This window comes from Jaculus jaculus, chromosome 19, assembly GCF_020740685.1.
Source record: "Jaculus jaculus isolate mJacJac1 chromosome 19, mJacJac1.mat.Y.cur, whole genome shotgun sequence".
Classification (NCBI taxonomy): domain Eukaryota; kingdom Metazoa; phylum Chordata; class Mammalia; order Rodentia; family Dipodidae; genus Jaculus; species Jaculus jaculus.
This window is the reverse complement of record NC_059120.1, coordinates 56,525,897-56,540,072: the sequence shown is the minus strand read 5'-3', so window position 1 is coordinate 56,540,072 and position 14,176 is coordinate 56,525,897. Positions and strand designations below refer to the sequence as shown.

Genomic DNA, 14,176 nt, shown 5'->3' with positions numbered 1-14,176 from the left:
AGTATTACTGTCTGCTGTCCAGTAACAGAGAATGAAGGCTGAGTAACGTTATAAAATATACCCACGTCAGAGTAGGGTAAGTAGAGTAGGAAATTATTTCAAATATCTCTATCCTCTGGAACTTTCCAATTAAAGTCATCTCGTTAATAGTCTTTTTGTTTTGCTTTTGTTTTTCAAGGTAAGGTCTCACTCTAGCTCAGGCTGACCCGGATTTTACTATGTAGTCTCAGGGTGGTCTTGAACTCACGATGATCCTCCTACCTCTGCCTCCCGAGTGCCACCATGCCTGGCTGTCATTAATGGTCTTTTTAAAGAGGAAAGAGCAAGCCTTTACCCTTGCCATAACTTACAAGATGATTCTGACCTATAGGACGGGATTGCAAAGGACCACAGGAGGTTTCCATATCAGTGAGTTCCTCCATGAAAGAAAAACTTGAAGATCCATCAGTTCCTGAGGACCTGGGCTTTGAATCCCATTCCTGGCATGAGAGCAGCTCTCACAGGAGCTCAGCTCACCACATGTCCACGCCGACAGGGCCAGTTTCAGCCTGGTGTTAGCCGAATAAATCTGAAAGGCCTGAGTAGAATTCCCAGACGTGTGGCTCTGTGAGCTTGCCAAGCCCAAAGGAGCAGCACCACGTGCCCTTTCCTGGCACCAGGTCTTCCTTTGAAGGGTATGCCACCACTGAGCTGTCAGAGGGTACAACCCCCAGATGCACACAGTCCCCTATACTTCCTGTCCTGTCTGGAAGGGCCCACTCCACTGGAGAGCGATTTGATCTTTCTAGATCCTGGACTCATAGGGATCCAGTGCTTCTCACACCTTCCATGAGTGCCGGAGTGCCCTCTGTCACTTCCCAGGAATCTTTTTTAAGTTCCTCTGTCAAAACTGCATCGAGCCTCTGTGGCTGGCTTCCCCTTCAGCTGATCTCAGCATGCCTCTGGGTCGAGGACCCTGCTGCGTCGCCCAGCAGACACTCACCAAGGTCACAGGCAACACAAGATCACTGGGCAACTCAGGAGGAGAGTGGATGGAGGTGCTCCATCCCTGAGTCCTTTCATTCAGACCTTTGGTTCCTGCCTCAGCGGCTGACACAGGCCCAGGGGATGGGATGGCATGGTCCCGTGACTGGTGAGGGCCGAGGTTTCTGAACAGCCTTCGTCCCCGGGCTCGTGGATACGGGATCCACTTTGGACTCTGGCTAAGACGTGGGGTGAGCGCATGGATTCCTGGCATCCCTCACCCTCTTACTTGAAGGCTGCTTGCCTTCAGGAGAGCTCATTTCTCAGTCTGCCCCATTTGCAGCCCTCTTCCAGGGCTGGCTGATTGTACAGAGCGCTAAGCGGCCTTGAGTGCTTAAAACTGCAGGACTCCTGCGTGTGGCTTACATCCCTGCACACAGCCAATCCGTGACTGGCTCGCACAGTTGGCCATGGACATGGGCAAAACCCTCACTGAAGGGCTTCGGTGGGCGAGGCGCTGGCTGTGGTGGGGTTGGCTGAGGCGGGGTTTTGACATCTAGTTGATCTGCATAATCTCGCTCATACCTATTCTATACTTGTAGTAATGGCAGTCAGTTACGGGCTGTAACAGTACGAACAGAACCTCGCAGAGCGACTGCATGATGACTTACGTGCAGTCTGATGGCTGCAGGGAAGAGTGCTGCTCTGAAAACCAATGACTGAACATGGGTGGGTCTTGCCAAGATGTGTGCGTGGACGAAAATGTGACAAGACGCTATTAATAACAATATCACAACAGCAAAGCAACGGTTCTTTCTGGATCGAATGGATTTTCTTTATCTAATGGCTCGCTTTTTTACATTTTATTTTATTTCATTTATTTGTTAGAGAGAGAGGGTGAATAGGCATGCCAGAGCCTGTAGCCTCTGCAAAAGAACTCCAGATGCATGTGCCACCTTGGGCACCTGGCTTATGTGTGTACTGGAGAATCAAAACTGGGCCCTTAGCCTTCGCAGGCAAGGGCTATCTCTCCAGCCCGTGACTTGTGGGGTTTTTTTTTTGTTGTTGTTGTTATTTGTTTGTTTGTTTTGTTATTCACTGATTTCGTGTTATTTGTTTGTTTGTTTTGTTATTCACTGATTTCGTGTTATTTGTTTGTTTGTTTTGTTATTCACTGATTTCGTGTTGTTTGTTTGTTTTGTTATTCACTGATTTCGTGTTGTTTGTTTGTTTTGTTATTCACTGATTTCGTGTTATTTGTTTGTTTGTTTTGTTATTCACTGATTTCGTGTTATTCGTTTGTTTGTTTTGTTATTCACTGATTTCGATGGACTGCCTCATGGACTTGGACAGCACCCTTACCTGTGGGCACCCTTACCTGTGGGCACACTCACCCTCCCCGTGTTCACAGCGTTAGCAGCTGTGCCGCTTAAGGGGACAATCATGCCTGCTCGTCAACGACCGTGTCGCCCTGGTGGGACCAAGGTGGTTCTGTAGAAACGTGTGAAGCAGGAAGGGAAGACAGCGCTAGCAGCCGAGGTAGCAGCTTTATTCTCTGTGTTCACGTGACATTTTGGAGTTCTGGGGTCACGTAGGGTACAGGCAGCAATACCCGCGGACGAGGAGCAGGAGGAAAAGACCACAGGCTGCGGAGGACCGTATGCACGCTGCAGCATGAGGCACAGGGGTAAGAAGACGCACCCTGACCACATGGATGCAGGTGGCCGAGGAGAGCAAGTATCCTTATGAATTCATAGCAACATGTCTGACCTGGTTATTTTATTTAAGTTGCTTTTTTAGAGACAGAATTGCCGAGCCAGGGCCTCGGCCACTGCAATTGAGCTTCAGACGCTTGCGCCACCTAGTGGGTGTGTGTGTCCTTGTGCTTGCCTCACCTTTGTGCATCTGGCTTACCTGGGATCAGGAGAGAGATTGAACATGGGTCCTTAGGCTTTGCGGGCAAGCGCTTTAACTGCTCAGCCATCTCTTCACCTCAGATCTGGTGTTTTTGATGGCCCCATACTATTTCCATTTCCATGCAGGCTGTGTATGAAAGCTGTGCTTTGGATTTCCTTTTTTGTTTTTTTTTTTTAGGATTTCAGTGGATATAGATGAAATTTACTCTGTAACAGCATGTTGTGGAGATAGTCATATAGTTAGTTTAATTGAAAACTAAACAAATGAAGTTTCAAGCCAATGTCAGATTTAATCAGGTGAGAGGCTAGTCCACTTCTCCCTAGAGCCTGCTGGCCTCTGAAAATGATGTGCCTCTGGGATAATTTCATAGTCATATTGCTAGGGTGAGCTTCAGGGGTACACACGTGTACTAATCTACTTAATATACTAAGATACATGTCTGCAGTTCATTATGATTCACTTTATCTATCTATCTGACCATCTATCATCTATGTATGTATCTAATCTTTTTTGTTGTTGTTGTCTCTCAGACCCTCCACTATTTATAAGTGCCAAAACCCTCAGACAAAATACTGTCACCAAGGGCTGGAGAGATTGCTTAGTGGTTAAGGATCGTGCCTTAAAATCCAAAGGACCTCTGTTTGATTCCTCAGGACCCATGTAAGCCAGATGCACAAGGTGGCACATACATCTGGAGTTCATTTGCAGTGGCTGGAAGCCCTGGCACACCCATTTATTTTCTCTGTCTCCCCCCACCCCCGCCACACCCCTCTCTCTTACTCTGCCTCTTTCCCTCTCTCAAACAAATAGGTAAATAAAAATACTGCCACCAAGTATTTCGTTTTCCAAGTATGCTCTAGAATCAGATCCGCTCAACTGTTCCCATTAATAACTTACATTATCAGCTAGGTTGTGTTTGGGACTGCAGATCCTTTAAACAGCAAGGCTAAAATGTGGCCTTTTGCTTTACCCCTACGTTAACACATTTCCAGCCCAGCCACGTTATTTTCTGTCCTCTGGCTACGTGTCTTCCCCACGGCCTCTGCGCTGCTTTGCACGGCCACTCGACGGAACCCGGTCACTCTTTATTTCCTTTTAATCCACCATGCGACATTTTGACTTACGCGAGATTATGACAAACTTCTGGAAAGCCTGGTGCAGTGTGATCCGGGCATGTCTGGGGCCAGTTTGAACACTGCTCTCTCCACACCCGCAGCACCTGCCACTGTGATCCGGACCAGTCCACGACCAGCAGGAGCCCACTCCCTTCCACCCTCGGCCTGGTACCCACCTATACCACCTGCCAGCCTGGTGCCCACCTATACCACCTGCCAGCCTGATCCAAACTGGACTGAGACTGGTGCCTAAATTCCACCACCAAGGTTCCCCGTAGGGCTCCTTGCCCCTCAGCCCAGTATACACAAAGACCCCCCGCCATTGTGATCCTGATGGGTCAAGACCCACGCGAACAGCCCTTTTCCCCCTGACTGGCTCACAGCACATGACCACTCTACAGGAAGTTCCGTTCCGTGGGCTGCTGAGAATAACGCGTGTGCGGCACTTGAACGGCACGTCCCCAGATAGCGGAGTCCACTTTCCCACGCTGCAGTTTAATTCAGAAGGTTGGTTGTTGATTTTCACCTATTTACTAGTGAAGCTAGAGTGCCAGAATAGCCCATTATTATTGTACCGGGACTTTCTTTCCCTTTTATATCTGCTGTGATTTGTGATGTGAAATTAGGAGCCCCTGTGCAAGTGTTGACAGTGGGGACACCTTGTTGCCGGATTGTTCCACTCATTCATACGCATTCTCCCTGTTCACCCCTCCTGACTGATTTTGACTTCAAGTCCACTTTGTCACCGGTGAGAACAGCTATGCTGCCCAGTTTTGCCTTCCACTGGCTTGTTACATTGATTTCCATACTTCCACTCCCAAGTCTGCAGGTAGCATTCTTAGGACCACAGATGGTTGGCTCTTATTTTTTTGTTGTTGTTTTTATCCAATCAGCTAGTCTGTGTGGTTTTAAATTCATTATTATTATTATTTTATTTGAGAGAGAGAGAGAACCCTCAGCCACTGAAATTGAACCCGGGTGTTTGCGCCACCTAGTGGGCGTGTGCGACCTTGCGCTTGCCTCAGCTTTGTGTGCCTAGAACATGGGTCCTTAGGCTTTGCAGGCAAGCGCCTTAACCGCCGAGCCATCTTTCCAGCTCTATGACCTTGGTTTTAATCTCAGCTTCTTTTCCTATCTGATAGAATTTTAGGGTTAGTCTCTTAATCCTGTTTCGGAGTTGTTTGACTTGATGGTGGGGCTCATTTTTTTTAAATTATTTTGGTTTATTTTTATTTATTTATTTATTTGAGTGCGACAGACAGAGAAAGAGGCAGAGAGAGAGAGAGAGAGAATGGGCACGCCAGGGTTTCCAGCCCCTGCAGACAAATTCCAGATGTGTGCGCCCCCTTGTGCATCTGGCTAACATGGGTCCTGGGGAACCGAGCCTCGAACCAGGGTCCTTAGGCTTCACAGTCAAGCACTTAACTGCTAAGCCATCTCTCCAGCCCGGTGGGGCTCATTTTTAAAAAGAATTTATTTATTGATGTCTGTATGTAGCTTTTTTTTTTACTTTATCTTTCACCCTTAATATTTTATAAAATATTGAAGGAGCTGTATCAAAATAATCTTTAAGCAATGCTTAATACATCGATTTAGAAGTAATGAGAAGTTTTGGCATAGTTTACTATATATGTCATCAATACATTAAAATTATAGGACTAGCAGGAAGAAATTGATATGGCTTTAAAAGATGCTACTTAAAGTTACAGGAATTTTATTCTATTAGAGTACTACATTATCATTTGAGCTAGAGAGACGGCTTAGCGATTAAGGACCCAGGTTCAATTGCCCCGTACCCACGTAAATCCAGAAGCACAGGGTGGGGAATGCATCTGGAGTTCATTGCAGTGGCTGGAGGCCCCATTGTACCCATTCTTTCTCTCTCTCTCCCTCTCCCTCTCCCTCTTTTTCTCTTTCTCAAATAAGTAAATAACGGATTTTAAAAGAATATTACATCATCATTTAAAATTGTGAGATAGTTTGACGGGATGGAGGGGGGAAAAAAACCCAAACACCAGTGTCCTTGGCATTGGAGCATAGAAAGACCATTATTAAGCTTGAATTCCTTCTGCTCAGATCTCAGCTATGCTCTCTTATAGGCCACGGGGTGGGGAAATGTGATGACGGCACACAAGGAGCCTTGGAGACCCTCAGGAAGTCGGAAACTTACTCTCTGAGATGTTGACACTGGTCTCACGGCTAGGCCAGCACAGCTCCCAGCCGAGGCTTGCGTTCCGGTCTTCCTCCAGCAAGTGTGAGGTCAGCCGAGGACTTGGGTGCCGCCCTGCACAGGGGCAGAGGGACGGACCAGGTGGCACCTCAGCCCATCGTCCCAGAAGTCGGAAGTTGAGTGGAGCAAACCAGTCATTACAAAACCAGGAATCCGTTCCTGGCCTCTCCCATTGCTAAGCCCTTTGGAGCAATCTGGGCGGGAGAACAAAGGTCACACCGGGTGAGACAGAGGCTGGCCTCTCAGGGTGATGTGGCCACACATCCCTCACTCTGTCTGTCTCATGGTGCAGGTTCCTACAGGATGACCTCAGTCCCAAGGAGGAACTACTTGGAAGCCAAAACGTCAATGATAACGCTGGTGAGGGGCTTGGGAATCATCACAGCTCCACTGTATGCAAGGCTTCCTATGGAACTAATGAAACTAAGAAAAAAAAACCGAAGCCTAAGAGAGGTTATATGGAATTTATCATACTCTTATTTAACAACATGCTACATGACAGATGAAAAGAAAACAAAAACCACATAATAAGCGAGAAGAGAAAGGCCACAGCATGTATTTTAGGGAAAAGCAAATCAAAGTACAGAAAATATGATGTCTTACCTGAGACCATTTTTTTTTTGGTATGTGTAGTAAGTGTGGTGGTGGTGATGGTGTCACTGTGTGTGTGTGTGTTTTTGTTGTATGCACATGTATGTGCAGATGTGCTTCCAGATGCATGGAGGACAGAGGACACTATTGGTTATCCTTCCTCTATTGTTCATCTTGTATATCTTAAAATGGAGTCTCTTTGTGAATGCTAAGCTGTGTTATTGTGTGTGTGTGTGTGTGTGTGTGTGTGTGTGTGTGTGTGTGAACATTAGCACTTCTCCATTCTCTGCTCCTCACAAGACTGAGATTATAAACATGAGTGACCACACTCAACTTTGTATTTGGTTCTTGGGGCGTTGAACTCAGGTGGTCTCAGGCCCCCATGGTTGCTGAGTCATGTCCTCAGCTTCATGTAAAAACATTGTAATAGCAGGTGGTAACTCCTTAAGTAAGAGGTAGTATTTTAAATATTTTTTACTTTTTTCCCCTCATACAGTAAATGTGAGTTGGAGAGGTTTTCTTTTGTTTGTCTTTCTTATCAGATGTAAGGCTATGACAGAATCATTGAAGGACCACAGGAATTAGAGATCATATCTGATATAGGAATCTGAGTACATGAATATAGTATATGCATCCAGAATAGATAGATAAACAGATAGATACATACAGATAAGCATACATCCACACATGATCAAAAGGTGATAGAGGGCTGGAGAGATGGCTTAGTGGTTAAGCGCTTGCCTGTGAAGCCTAAGGACCCCAGTTCAAGGCTCGATTCCCCAGGACCCACGTTAGCCAGATGCACAAGGGGGCGCATGCATTTGGAGTTTGTTTGCAGAGGCTGGAGGCCCTGGCGCACCCACTCTCCTCTCTCTCTCTGCCTCTTTCTCTATCTGTTGCTCTCAAATAAATAAATAAATAAATAAAAGATGATAGAGTGGGTCATAGTAAAAACTACAGACATGTGTTGGGATTCAAGTGCGACTTCTAACCCACACCTGCCTTGCTGGCACAGTGTTAATCCAAGTAGTAAATACATTTCATTCATCTTATATATGCTGTCATTATATATTCTCTGCTGTTCTGTTCTTTTTAAAAGGTTGGTGTGTTGGTCATATTTTTTTTCTCTGCCACCTCTGCATGCAGTACAGGCAAAATTCTTTTCTAATTCCTCTTTATTCTCTTTACATCACCCACACTCTCTTTCAAATATAAGCTCCTTTGATGATTAGCTTTTAGAAGCAATCCCCAGAAGTACTGTCTTTAATCTCCCCAATTAGTTACCTTCTACTCAGACCTTTTACCTGTAACCTTGACAGTACATACAGACATGCTTTCCTGTGATTCGTCACCTGCTGCTTGAACTTTTTAAATTAAAACCTTGAAAATAGAGAGATGTGTGTTTGTTTTTTTTTTTTTAATAAAACAGCAAGTGTCCCTCTGAGCTGTGTGATTCTCTGCCTGGAGTTTCCACCCTGTGCGGCAGCTCAAAGACAATTTCATTTGGCAGAGAGATGTCTTTTCTGAAACACTGTCAGGCATGTATGGCTCTAACTATACAGTCTCACTCTATATGTTTATAAATGCACATGGATCTCAACCACTGCACTTTGTTTGAACTCACTAAGAGCATGTGGCTAAATATTATGCCAAAGATTTGGAAATTCCAGGACCACCAGGATCTAGGAAGAAACCTCTGACCTGATTCCTTTACTGTTGCAGTCCGGTTTGCATTGCTGGTAGAAATCACCCAACCAAGAGCAGCTTCTGGGAAAAAGAGGTTTCTTTTGGCTTACAGGCTCGAGGGGAAGCTTCACGATGGCAGGGGAAAACGATGGCATGAGCAGAGGGTGGACATCACCCCCTGGCCAACAGAAGGTGGACAACAGCAACAGGAGGGTGTGCCAAACACTGGCATGGGGAAACTGGCTTTAATACCCTTAAGCCCACCCCCAACAATACACTCCCTCCAGGAGGCATTAATTCCCAAATCTCCATCACCCGGGGAGCTAGCATTCAGAACGCCTAAGTTTATGGGGGACACCTGAATCAAACCACCACAATTGGGATCTAGAGAGAAGCCCCTAACCTGGTTCACTGGTGTCTATGGGGAAGTCCCTGACCTGGTTCAACAGGGTCCCTGGAGAAACCCCTGAGCTGGTTCACCTAGGTCTACATGGAAGCCCCTGACTTGGTTTAAATTGACATTGCTTTGCCTGCATCTCCCTGAATCCCTTTAGTTTTGTGATAACCTGGAAGTATAACTGTCCCTGAAACCATCTTATTCTAGAAAGAATCTCAATTATCCCCCATTAAAATAGTAAAAATACACAAATTCTCACTATCACTTTCAAATACAGCCTATTACGGGAGGAAGAAAATCAATGAGAACATTGGCCATGGAGAAGCCGAGGCTGTACAAAATACAACACAAATCCCTGTGAATGACAAAAGAATTTGCTTTTGAAAATCTCCTGCCTCCAGACAGGCTGGGACACATGGCCACCAGCCATTTTAATTCCCACGGATAAGTAGACTGACAGGGTCTCACAGCCTTCATTTACTTCCTCCTATTGTTCATCTCTGGCTGTCACTCCTTCTTATCCACATGACCCCCAGAAATCCACACCTCACACTGAGCAGAGGGCAAAGCTGCTTCCCTGCTTGCTTACATGTACATAACATGTTCCTCACATGTTCACAACATGTTCCTCACATGTGCATAACATGTTCCTCACATGTGCATAACATGTTCACAACATGTTCATAACATGTTCCTTACATGTTCATAATATGCCTCAAGTCTCACTGCTGCCCTGCTGTGGTGTCACCAGGAAAGCAGTGACTCTTCAACCAAAAAAGCCAGTTGGATTCTCCAGCACATCTGATAATATTGTAAAAATAAAGAGAAGATTAACATGACCCCTAAGCAAGGATCACATGCAAAGTCAGTCCACGTAAAGATATGTGCATATAAAAATTTAAAACAAATAAACATAGAGATGCTCCCTTTCTAGAAGAAAACACTGATGTTTTATTGTGAATGTATATTGACTTTTTAAAATAATGGGATTAACTGTGAGTTTTTATGCATGCATTTTAAATATTGTTCTTAAAGTATAGCCTCACCACACAATCAGCAGGCTACATAGAAGTCATTCATCAAGTTGACCCTGATTCAGTTTCTCTATCAGAAACATTTTTATCTGTTCGAAATTTCAGTTACTTTCATAACATACTTATAACTATTCCCATTAATGATCCAATGTTATAATGAAATGGGGAATGGGACAGTTTAAAAAGACTTCAAATCTCAGATTCTGTCTCCAAGCTGAGCCAGATCGGTTGTCCTGGTGGAGGTATCTAGACTGCGCGCGCACACATCCACTCTTCAGCAAAGCGCAGGGGTGTGAGCAGACGTACAAGACAAACTTGGACCCCGGAGGATATATCACATTAACAAGAAGAAGCAATAGGCTCAGTGAGCAATGAGACGCTCTGAAAGTAGGCTCCCTTCAGGAATGTGAGTTTAAGAATGCCAGGAATTCACTCACAGACCTCGTGTCTACTCCATAGTCCAGCTAGATGCAGCATCCCCGAGCCCGTGGAGGAAGGATGAAGAGGAACATCCCGTCACCATCAGTCACGGGACCGCGTGGGGTCAGGAGGAGGTCCTCCCATGCCCAGGCACTGTCTCACAGGCTGGGGTGGGGCCCGGCGGCAGGATAAAAGGACTCAGGGACAGAGCAGCTCCATCCACTCACCTCCTGAGGGACCTAGAGATCTTCTTCTGCCTGTGACCTTGGTAAGTGCTCATTTGGGGCGGGGGCCAGAACTTCCTCCACCAGCTGTCCATACCAGAGCTGGAAGGGAGCTTGGAAACTTCCCTAGAGGCTGGTCAAAACTCCATAGAGCAAAGCCTTAGAGGAAGGGGACAGAGTGGGATTTGATGGGGCCAATGGGAGACGTAAGAATGAATGAGGACTTTTGATGTGGAGAGAGAGTGAACTTGTCAGTGGAGTGGCTCCCTTAAGAGGGGACGCTCAAGAACAGAAGTGTGCATCCATAACAGGCTTCTGAAAGGGAGCTGTCCTCAGCAAATGTCCCCGGCTCACCTGCAAAGGAAAGGGGAAGCCCACAGAGCCATGGTTCTGGGTCTGAGCCTACCTCCCAGGATGACCAGAACACCACCAGGGTGAGGCTGGCCCTGGAAGCTGTCAGGCTGAGCACGTGGGAGAGCTGGCCTGGTGATGGGGGCTGGGGTTCATGTCCAGGTCTGCAGGGGCTGATGGGTTTTGCAGGCTTTTCTTTAAGGTAGTGAGTGCCCTCATGCTATAGCATGCAAGGAGCAATCACAATTCTAACATGCAGAGTCAAATCATGTCTTGAGTGATGACAAGAGCCAATGACTGCTTCTGCCTTTGAAAAGTATAGTCTTTCTCTCCCTCCCCCTCCCTCCATCCTTCTCTCTCTCTCATCAATAAACAATGTTTTTAATAAAAAGGCTAGAGAGATGACTTAGCACTTAAGGCACTTGCCTGCAAAGCCTAAGAACCCAGGTTCGATTCCCCACGACCCATTTAAGCCTGATGCACAAGGTGGCACATGTGTCTGGAGTTCAGTTGAAGTGGCTGGAGGCCCTAGTGTGCCCATTCTCACTGTTATTCTTTCTCCTCCCTTAAATAAATAAATAAATAAATAAATATATATATATATATATATATATATATTTTAATAAAAAGATAAAAGTAGAGTTTTTCTCTGAAAAGACCCTTCAATAGGGAAATTTCAGAGGATGAAAACACTTAAAATAATTTCCTTATTGCTATCATCCTCCGACGTGGATATATGACGCTACATTGCCATTCGGCCTTCATTCTATACTACTTGACGGCAGATGGCAATTCTTATTTGACTTACATGGGCTTTGCTTCCCAAGACATGATGATTGATGATGATGCTGTGAGAGGCTGAGAGGGTTGGAAGTACAGGCCCTGGAGCTGACGTTTCTGATGGTCAGTGATGCGCAGAGGGCCGCAGTGGACAGGTGACCTTGCAGCCCTGGGTCTCACACGTGCTCCTCTCTCCCTCAGGTCCGGAACACTCACCAGCGGTCATGTCCTGCCAGCAGAGCCAGCAGCAGTGCCAGCCCCCTCCCAAGTGCCCCCCCAAGTGCCCTCCCAAGTGCCAAACCCCCAAGTGTCCCCCCAAGTGTCCCCCTAAGTGTCCTCCCGCGTCCTCCTGCTGCAGCCTTGGTTCTGGGGGCTGCTGTGGCTCCAGCTCCGGGGGCTGTTGCAGCTCCGGGGGTGGCGGCTGCTGCCTGAGCCACCACAGGCCCCGCAGGTCTCTTCGACGGAGGCACCAGAGCTCGGGCTGCGGGGGCGGCAGCGGGGGCAGCAGCGGGTGCTGTGGCGGCAGCGGGGGCAGCAGCGGGTGCTGTGGCAGCGGCGGGGGCAGCAGCGGGTGCTGTGGCGGCAGCGGTGGTGGCAGCAGCTGTGGCAGTGGCCAGCAGTCCGGGGGCTGCTGCTGACCGTGAGGACCGCAGACCAGCAGTGCAGACAAACCGCCCCCGCCCCTCTTTCCCTCCAGCCCTGTCTCATCTCCTCCATGTCCTGAGCAAGATTCTCATTTTCCTCAGATGGCAGCGCCATCCTTCTTGTATTACACAATAATAAACTGTCCTCTGCCTGTCCTCGCCAGACTCTTGCTCATTTTGGCTCCCACAGCTCCACAGGTCAGTGTTGGGAACACGGGCTCAGCACCGGCCTGGCTGAGGCACAAGTGTGGCCCGGGCAGCGGTCGTGTGACCGGGTACTGTCCAGTGGGGAGAAAGCGAGCCGCCCTCACGCTCCTGCACACAGGGGCCAGTGGTGCTGCGGGCCGAGGGGAGGGACTGCTGACCTCTCCACTCACGTGTTTTCTCTAAACTTAATGCAGTACTCTGCGTGGATAAGAACATTGACCCTGCTTCTAACGGGAGACGTGAAGTGTGATCTAAAGATGGCTGCTCCCAGGTGTAAAATTGGGAGTGAGCTTCTCACTGCAGGGCATCTCTGTCGGACATTTGGGTGATCTCTATTAGACATTCAGGGGATCTCTATCAGACATTCAGGGGATCTCTTTTAGATATTCAGGTGATCTCTATCAGACATTCAGGGGATCTCTATCAGACATTCAGGGGATCTCTATTAGATATTCAGGTGCTCTCTATTAGATATTCAGGGGATCTCTATTAGATATTCAGGTGCTCTCTATCAGACACTCAGGGGATCTCTATTAGACATTCAGGGGATCTCTATTAGATATTCAGGGGATCCCTATCAGACATTCAGGGGATCTCTACTAGGCATATCCTGAAAGGACTCTGTCTCAACGTTCAAAGTGAATGAACTGAATGGACACAACACATTCAGTCATTTGTCTTCCAAATAGGTTAATATGTGGCTCTTTCTCAGATGAATGGTTTTTATTCAGAAATGGATAATGGATAATCTTGGGCTAGAGAGATGGCTTTGCAGTTAAAGTGCTTGCCTGGGAATCCTAAGGATCCATGTTCTACTCTCCAGATCCCACTCTCCAGATCCCATGTAAGCCAGACGCACAAAGGTGAGGCAAACGCAAGGTCAAACATGCCCACTAGGTGGCGCAAGCGTCTGGAGTGCGATTACAGTGGCTGAGGCCCTGGTGTGCCAATTCTCTCTCTCTCTCTGATAAAAAATATTAAAAATCAAAGGTTAATCTTAATTATATTTTACTAGCATTATTTTGGTAGTTATCATGCACTAAAATTGCTTGACTGTTCTGGACTACTTTGAGAGTATTATTTACCATAAATGAGGCATCATGATTAAAACATGTTCTCCTAATTGTCTTAGTACTGCTTGAGAAGATACAAAATAACAAAGCAGGGGCTGAGCTGGACCTCAGAAGAGAGGACGGAACAGGAACAGTACGGGGAGAATTTGTCTGCAGATGCGAATGCATGAAGACGGCCTGTGTCACAGGAGAGGCTGGGGGACACGCCAGTGATTTCTGTGTCAAAGCTCACAGCCTTGATCCAACTTATCTCTGTATCCTTTTGATCCCCTCTTATTACAGAGCATTTGATCTTGGATAGTAATCCCTAACGCCTCCTGGAATGACTGGGGTTATCAGATAGTGGAGAGCAGAGAAACATTATTTGTGGTTTGTAGTCACAGTGACCTGTGACTGCTCTCACTGTGACTCATCAGGAGCCTCAAGGTCCAATAGTGAGAGACAAGGGGAAATTCACAGTGTGGAGGAGGTACATGAAGGAGGGTGTGCGACGTGGAGTTTTCATCACCAGCCCTGGCTTCCCCGGAGAAGGAACTAGAGCCAC

General features: G+C 47.0%; 1 protein-coding gene and 1 non-coding gene across 2 annotated transcripts; both read left to right on the top strand.

Moving 5' to 3' along the window:
* The first annotated feature begins 9,681 nt into the window (after positions 1-9,681).
* LOC123456133 lies at positions 9,682-9,785 on the top strand. Its single transcript, XR_006634351.1, has one exon. It is a non-coding gene; the product is annotated as a U6 spliceosomal RNA (small nuclear RNA).
* Positions 9,786-10,492: 707 nt separating this feature from the next.
* Positions 10,493-12,346, top strand: LOC101600966 (late cornified envelope protein 1A-like). Its single transcript, XM_045138006.1, has 2 exons — positions 10,493-10,621; positions 11,910-12,346. The coding sequence occupies exon 2, from the start codon at positions 11,933-11,935 to the stop codon at positions 12,344-12,346; it is 414 nt and encodes a 137-aa protein (XP_044993941.1). The 5' UTR covers positions 10,493-10,621; positions 11,910-11,932.
* The last annotated feature ends 1,830 nt before the right edge of the window (positions 12,347-14,176 follow it).

Bases quoted from the DNA above. Each gene is read 5' to 3' on its own strand.
- LOC101600966 (XM_045138006.1), top strand. From the start codon at position 11,933: ATGTCCTGCCAGCAGAGCCAGCAGCAGTGCCAGCCCCCTCCCAAGTGC.